This window comes from Acanthisitta chloris, unplaced genomic scaffold (assembly GCF_000695815.1).
Source record: "Acanthisitta chloris isolate BGI_N310 unplaced genomic scaffold, ASM69581v1 Scaffold30341, whole genome shotgun sequence".
Classification (NCBI taxonomy): Eukaryota; Metazoa; Chordata; class Aves; order Passeriformes; family Acanthisittidae; genus Acanthisitta; species Acanthisitta chloris.
In genome coordinates, this window is record NW_008654811.1 from 1 (window position 1) to 8,723 (window position 8,723).

General features: G+C 40.7%; 1 protein-coding gene across 1 annotated transcript; it reads right to left on the minus strand.

The window, feature by feature from the left end:
• Positions 1–1,220: 1,220 nt before the first annotated feature.
• LOC103810772 (double-stranded RNA-specific editase 1-like) lies at positions 1,221–7,834 on the minus strand (the record flags this gene model as incomplete). The annotated part of the gene is made up of 2 exons (XM_009083689.1): positions 7,771–7,834; positions 1,221–2,152 (listed from the first exon to the last, which is right to left on the minus strand). Coding segments are annotated over exons 1-2 (960 nt in total), but the record flags the coding sequence as incomplete, so codon positions are not given.
• Between the last annotated feature and the right edge of the window lie 889 nt (positions 7,835–8,723).

An 8,723-nucleotide genomic window follows, 5' to 3' on the forward strand; every position in this document is an offset into this window, starting at 1 on the left:
GATTGGTATGGCCAAAGTGCAGGACCGAGCACCTTCGTCCATACATTTTGAGAAAATAATATATTTAAACATTCACAACATCTACTTATACTCTTGGACCTCATATTATCAAACCTGAAGAGCATCTTAGAATTTTAATGAAACCTATATCAATATTTTCCAGATAGAAAAGGCCAAAGCCTTGAAAATCTTGTAATAAACAGAAAGCTGCAAAAAAGTCACTGGCAAATGTTTGAAGTTAGACTTGTACATAATATCATAAAAAAGCCCTGAGAGATACAGGAGAAAGATGATAGTCAAACAATCATTAGTGTAGCTTGACTGGGGAGAATCACCAGTAAGAAAATAAGGGAGATCTTTTCCTCATTAAAATATTTTAAAATCCCTTCATTCTAGCTGCTTTAAATTTCTGGTCTATGTATGGTATGTTGGATACTTTTCCTAGTTCATTAATTACTTGGTTTTAAATTATTGCTCATCCAGATTTATTTGCCTAAGAATCTTCCCTGTGCACATCAATTCATTAGCTCAGGCACAACCCTTCAGATGACAGCAACTGAACCACACATCTCAGATATGTGCACTTCAAGTGTGTTGCTTATTTAGACCCAGCAAATCAGTGGCAACTGCATCAGCCTCACTTAATGTGACCTTGACTTCTATTGCTCAGCTCTGTTGATGCCAACAATTTCAGTTTACAGGAGAGAATAATTTTCTTCTCTCCTAAAAGCTGTTGTATCAAATAAGTGTTTTACTTAAAGTAGCAATTCTGACTTGGACTCAATCTAAATCTTTCTGCCTGAGATGAGCAGGATGCAATTGAAACTTTGTTCAGCACAAACCATAATCCAAGCTGGCACTGTGCTCGGGCTTGGTGCTCTCTTACGCAACACGATCAAGCCTGAAAATATCAGTAACAAAGCCTCTTCTCTGCTCAAGAGAACACAAAGAGCTCATGTAACTGTCAGAAGCCATAAGTGTATAAATCACCTCACACATACATACACACATATATATATCTGCACACATGGAATCATAGAATCAACTGGGTTGGAAGAGACCTCAAAGATCATTGAGTCCAACCCTACTGTGGTTATTAGACCATGGCACTAAGTGCCACATCCACAGCAGAAATGCTATTCAAACTGACTCAACATGCATGACTTGGCAGCTCTTGGCCATTACCTGAAACTTCCAAAAACCTCCACAGGGTTTCTCACCTGTGGCAAGTGTAACTGGAGCCCCTCGCTGGGAATGGGCTGTCGAGATGGAGTCTGGTCCAGCTGCATGTTAAACAAGGATGCCAGGGCCGACTGAGCAGCCCGAGCTTTTGCCAGCTTTTTATTCCTTCCCGAGCCTTCAAAAGTCTGACCATCCACCACCACAGCCATGACAAAGTTTTTGGCGTGGCTCTCTCCGCTCTCTGAGAGAAATTCGTACTTCAGCCCTGGCCGCAGCTCGTTGAGGATCATGACAGGGTTCTTTCCACTGGCAGTGGGGTAGGGTGATGGAGGGGGGAGAGGTGACTGGGAAAGGCTGCTGGCTACAGCAGACGACGGCAAACCATAGTCCCCACTGGAGCTAAAGGACCCATCCCCGTTGGACCCAACATAAAAGGAAGCATCGGAAGGGACTGGCGTTTCAAATCCATTGAAAAGGGTGTCGGGGAAGTCTGCTTGGTCAGATGTGAAGTCCGTGTTGACCGACAGAGTCCTTCCCATTGCCAGATGGGCTTCTGAGGCGTTTGGGAACTGGACAAAAGACCGCAGTGCCTTCTCGGCTGCATGAAGTTTGGCTTTCTTTTTCGTTGGGCCAGACCCCTCAAATACCTGCCCATTGACTTCAACTGCCATCACGAACATGGGGGCATGGACTGGCCCTGTCTGGGAGAGGAGTTTGTACTGTAAACCGGGTTTAATCTCATTCAGTTGCATCAGGGCGTTCTTTGGCAGAACAGGGCCGGGCGTTTTCTTCCTCTTCTTTGGGCGGAATTTGGAATGGCCATTGTTGCCCTCCTCCAAAGGTCTCTTCCTGCTGCTGCTGCCACCACCGTTGGAGAGCTGCGTCCCCTCCCCGGCCCCTTGCCCACCGCTGTCCTTGGGAGGAACGTTGTCCACGTTGCGGTTTTCTTTAACATCAGTGCTGCTCGAACCTGCGGTGCCCAGAAAGAGTAACTTACAATGCCTTCGGTGCAGGATCTTGTAAATGCAAAATTTATAGATTCCTTTATCTCTCTTTGTAACTGGTTAAGTGATGTGTGATCACAGGTTAAATATCTTTGCAATAGGATCAGAGAGAATAATACGACCTCTCAGTAATTCAAGAAATGATGCACTCAATCTTTGAACTACACATTTGAGACAGTCATAGAGGAAAACACCACTGCAGCCTCATCTTTTTTCCTTTAAATTATGTTGGAACAAAACTTTTACTTATCAATTACATTTAGCCTGAAAAATGTTTTAAACCAGAAGTATAAGCTATAGCAGCATGAGCCCATAAAACAAACAACTACCATTAGTAAAAGAAAAATGGATGTTCAAGACCAATGCTCAGAGATTTAATTCTATTTTACTCCTATTTTAGTCATGTAACTTTTTTTCCTCAGTGATTTTAGTTGCTCAAATCAAAAAAATTACATAAATAAAACCTGAGCAATGAAAAATCAGGCAGCTTTTTGGTAGTACAATCACTGAGTGTTCAAATACCTTTGCTTCTCTTTAGCTATTCCATATTTTCCAAATTCAATCCTTTTTTACCTTTCCTAAACATTCATTTCACCTCACCCCAATCTGCTCAGGAACTACAGCTGCTGCTGTGCCAGCATGACCACAAGACTACTTGATATATTTCCACACAGTCTTCAATTAAAAACATCCTACATTTGTCCTTTATAAGCATAATTTCTTGCCAACTAAGAAAATTGCTGTCAGTTCCAAGCCCCAAATGCGTTATAAAGAGCCTCTCTTAGGGCTATGCAGAACAGAAGTGTGACAAAAGCTGCACACTCACAATGATGCTATTTTAATGGGGGCAAAAAAAGGCAATATAATATCAGTTTAATAAAAATAGAAATTTAGGGGAATGGTATGTCAGAGCTATATTTAAGAAAGTAAATTTGCTATGACTTCAAATAACTCATTTTTACCTTGATAAAGAAACTAAGAAAATTCATTATTTGTGCTTTCCCTATTTGTGAATGAAAAGGCAAATTTAGTAGGTCAAGTATTTCTAACTCTGCTGTTCCAAAACTTCAAAATATCTATACTACACCTACACCAATCCGAGGTGATAAACATCAGTTGAAAGGAAACCAATGTGGAAGCTCTTTCACAGTGAGAAATTTCAGTCACACTCTCTGTCTTCCCTAAGAATCCCCTTCCATGCACACATCACTTGGCCCAGGTTACAAAGCCGATGGAATGGTTACTAAATTTTCATTTATAACATCCTCCAGCAAAAGCTCGATAGGTTACTCCTTTCGGTGCTCAAAGAGAAAAAACAGAAGAAAAAAAAAGCTGAAAAGAAAAGGCCAAAGTAGGAACACATTTTGTTACATCACGGGAAGTGCAACAGAGTATTGGACAGTACTGAACATTCAATTTCAGTCAACGAAGTTCGGTCAGGAATTGAAATACTAAATATTCTGACACTTTTCATTGCTAGAAATCTGCTACATTTAACCAAGTAAAGGCCACACACATATTGCCTGCAGAATGTGAGTTATAGAGCCACAGCTGTCAATAAACAGTGTTCATGCATAGAATCTTTATGTAAATATATGTATACAGTGCAGGAATCTAAGGACAACAGAGGGAATTTTTAAATCTTTCCTGAAAGTGAGTTTCTTACCTGAAGCTGTAATCTCAAAAAATTAGATCTCACCTAAAAACATCACTTCTGGAACATTGCCCTGACTGGTGGCACCAGGAATTTGTTATTGACCAACACGACTTTTAGGCTAAACATTAACAGTAATTAATGGTCTCTGGTTTTATCTTTCTTTTTACAAGACGACAACTACCAGTGCCTGTGGAAATCACAGAAGGAAAGCAGCAGTTGAATAGACTCCAGCAGAATATGGAAAAAAGGAATTTTTGAATGTAAGCATGGCAGTTGGAGGAACTCCTTAATCCATCTTACAGCCCAGGTAGGGGAAACAAACCCCTGAAGGAGAGGAGGGGACTTGTAGGGAGGAGAAAGGAAACTTGCAGGCTTACCTTATCTCATTTACAAGAGAAGAGAAAAAAACTACTCCTTGCCTGAGAGCTACTAGGCTTGTTAGTTTTGGAGAACCTGCAGGGTGGAAGAAACTAGGAGAGAAAGCAAGCAGGGAGCTAGCAGACCGAGTCAAGCCAAGAGACCATGAAAGAAGGCAAGCTTCCACATCATGGAGGTGATCCAAACCCAAGGACGCAATGGAAGGAAAAGGACTTTCTGTGCAAACCAAAAGGACCTGTGTTTCTTTCAACCCAGAGAGTCACCAGTCTGTAAGAAAAAGAAACACCTTCTTGGGCTGAAGGCAAAGATGTGCTTTTGGTCCTTTTCTTTAGCCTGTCCTGCCCAGCAGTGGTGAGTCCCTCTAATGACCCTAGGGTTTGAGAATATCTGACAGATTAGTCAAAGGCATAACCTGTTCAAGTCAGAGAAGTCATATCTAATCTTGCCAATATTCAGACATGGAGTAACTCCTCCAGTCCAGCCTCTCCCTGCTCCTCAGAATTAATTATCACTTTTCCAGGCACCTCACCTTGCTGGAGAAGTTAAGAATGGCCCTCCTTGGTCATCCTCCCCCTGCCCAACTCCCCAGCTATGACAGGGCCACCAGCACACCTCAGGAGAGGGTATCAAAGCAATGCAAACACACAGTGGCTCTTTCCCAGGACAACCTAGCAGCTCTAGGCTGTCCCAGAGAGCATGGCAGGAAGTCACCCATGGGGTTTTACTCCCGCCCAAAAAATAAATCTTGATTGCTTTCAAAGACCCTATAAACCTTTGGCATTTATGATGTCCTGGGCAAAGAGCTTCACAATTTCATTACACACTGACTGAAAACATCTCCCACTGCTGGCTTTGAACCTCCTCCTGCTTTTCTTGATGCATCGATTGGGTTTTATTTGCTAGGTTTTCAATACGAGGAGTCTAATATTAAACACCCTACGCTGTGCATGATTTTACAGAGATCTCTAGTGTTTCAAATTTCCCATCCCTCCTCGACACCGCAGGGCTCTAGCTGTCCTCTGACCTGAGGTCATGCCAGATGTGGATCACCTCTCCCTGAATGTTCTGAAAACAAGTTTAGATCATTTTAAAGTCTATCAGTCTGATTTGGAAACCAGTATTACATTTTGTGCTAAAACACAAAAAACTACAGCTAAAATCACAACTAAAATAAGGAAGGAAAATGAGAACAGTAAATACTAAAACACTCTTAGAAAGTACAGAACATAGTAGAAAAAAATTACCATCTGAATTCTAAAACACCCCTCTGCATCCATTCAGTAATGGATGCTTTTCATTACTCTTTTTTCTCTTTTATTAAACTTTATAGGGGTTGACAAGTGACCAATGTTGCACATCTTGCTGCAGGAAGGTTACACAGTCTTGGTAGATCTCCTAACAGACCCAAAAATCAAGAGGTTTAAAAATGGCCTAATCCTAGATTTTTAATATCCTTTCAAGCCTACGTGTTTTCCAGCCTTTAAATAAGTTTTCAAGGAATGAATGCTTTGGAGAGCCCTTTGAGGTCCATCATTGCTGCTGTGTACTCAATGCTTCAAAGCAGCACTAACACAGACATAAACACCAGATAACTGACACTCTGTTTCCTAAACCATTTATACAACCTGTATTTGAAAAAATGGACATTTTTCATGAGATTGGCATTATTTTCTAGTCACTAAAAATAGCTGGCAGCTTCAGCTAGAGATTAGATTGATGTCTGTGAAAGCTGTCTTAGCTAAAATCATAGCTGACAGTATCACCTGCCAGCAACTTCAGTGGAAGCAAAAGTCCTGACCCCAGATCTTGCCTGAGAGCTTACAAACCCAGGAACACACAAAGCAGGAAAGAGGCACAGGAAAGTAAAGGAAGAAATCTTCTGTCCAAGTATGCTGGTTTATCTTCAGGTTTATTCTCTGTAATTAAAAAGTGTCTGCAATTAAGATGCTTTATCCATAGGGGAACTTCTACTATCTGCTTGCTGAGATACAACACTCTCCTTGTTCTGCCTGATCTGGAGCACAATTAATTCCATTTAGATGACACTCAGCTGAACCAAAAGATGATTCCAGCTACCCCTTAAACTGCTCTCATGTAGCAGCCTGGGGAAGTTCTAAATAAGGCGCTTTTTTTTCCTCATTAAAAAATAGGCAGAAAAACCCACATGCTCTGTTCTGAGTGTCTCTCAGAAAAAACAGCAAAATGCTCAAGGAGAAAGGTGAGAACATTTGTCCCAAGTGTTCAGAGTGCTGCAGACAAACCAGCCATGGGAAGCAAGAGAAAACAAAAAAAACATTCTAAATACCCATATCTTTCTCCCAAATCTCTTACAACATCTTCTCTATGACCTAAGGATAAAGGACTAAGACCTTAAAAGCTGAAGTCTTCAGTTCTGTATTTTCTCAGGGATATCAATTTAGCCTCATCACTGTCTTACATTTCATCTCAACTGGAACAATTTTAATTCTGGCTTCTGCAACCACAGGCTACAAAGACTGCACATCATCTCCAACTTCCTTTCCTTTGAGAAACTTCCCCAAAATGCAGTTACATGAAAGAATAAAAATATAACCTTTGATACAGCACTTCACAATTTTAAGAGATATAAAGAGATATAAAAAGCTCAAAAATGTTTTTTCACTAATCAAAGTGAAGAACTTAAGAATTTAAACTCTGATTTCTCCCCCCAAACCTGATGACTGAACATTTCTAATTCATGATGTTTGTGTTTGCATAGACACAGGGACAAAGGAACATCACCTCTGCCACATGCACCTTTAGCTACTGTTGCTTAGGAGAAAAAATAAACACATTTGTTATTACATCATAGACAATTATTTACAGTCAGACACAGCACATCAGCCCAGTGGCAACAGAACAAAAAAACCCAGGTAGTTGAAAGGCCAGTAACAGTAAAAATACTGTTTAATGTTTTAATTAGAATACTTTTCTCACAGATTACCAGATCTTAATTATACCCCACAGTTAGCAGTCTCACAGGACTTTGCTGCAGCAAGATGATCACTATATTTGACTATTTTTGTGCTTTAAAAGCACTTTAATTCCAGTAGCTCAGGGTTGGGACAATCAACATCTAATGAGAATAACCAGCTTATATGAGGGAGCTCTTCCAGCTACTCCTTTGCCTTTTCCTTTCTCTATTTCTGATTTCTCTCCTTTATTTTATACACTTCATCTCCTTCACCTCATCCCTCCCTTCTTACTGCTACTTAACTACTGGCATTGGGCACTACTGGTATTATCCTCTCCCTTCTTCATGGCTGGTTCAAAACAGAAAAATATTTTGTTTGATTAGTCAGCTGTTTTAAGAAAAATACAAGGTATAAGGCATAACATAAAGGGTATAACTAGACTAGCATATTTAAAACACTTTTAAGGCAAAAGCTCCAATTCACTCTTCCATACCGTATTTTAAATCACCTCCATTTCTGCATCTGAGGTTCCTTGGCAGTCATTGTGCCAGTGACAAAAAAAACACCTCCAGAAACTATTCAGGACTTTATTACTATGTAAATAAACACATCTTACTCATGTTTTCTTCATCGTCTACATCCATTGTGAAGTATTTTTGCTGGTTTCTTGGCTGGCGGAGACTGCTTCTGTCTGGAAAAGAGAGAGAGGATATTTAAGCTTTAGGGTACCAAGTTGGCAAGGTAAAGCATTAAATGCCCTTTTAAAGTAGCAGCCTGAGCCCTTTTTTTGTGCTGGACTGTTTGGTTAAGTCCTGACCCAACATTCCCCCCTAAAAGTGAGGTGGTCATAGATGCCAGAGAGATGCAGCCCCACATCAGGCGAATGCCAAACTGGGTCACAAAACTCTTCCACACGTGGATTTTCTAATTCACTGAAACACTCAGGTGATATTGCAGAAAGGTTACCCAGACATAGGGAACTAGATTTTACTAACCACAGCAATTTCCATTTCAAGAGAGACTAATCTAAAGGTGAAAGATGAGATTAGATTTGGCACTTGGTGACACGGTCTAGTAACCACAGTAGGGCTGGACTTGAAGATCTTGGATGTCTTTTCCAACCCGGCTGATTCTATGATTCTATGATTTGACAGCAAAATATACAATACCTAGCATTTGGTTTACCCAAATCAGGAACACTTATTCAAGAGCGATGGGTTTTATGGTTTGGCTTAGGGGTTTTTTTATTATTCCAATTCAGTTTTTCCTGAAAACTAATAATCATAGAATCAACCGGGTTGGAAAAGACCCCCAAGATCATCAAGTCCAACCCTACTGTGGTTACTAGACCACAGCACTAAGTGCCACATCTAGTCTCATCTTCAAAACCTCCAGGGATGGTGAGTCCACCACCTCCCTGGGCAGCCCATTCCAATGCCTGATCCCTCCCTCCATTATTATAAAGTACATAATAACTGTTGTTTTCTAGGCAATTGCTCCAATCTCATAGTCATAGAATATAAGGACTGGAAAGGACCTTACAGATCATCTAGACCCAACCCCTCCTGC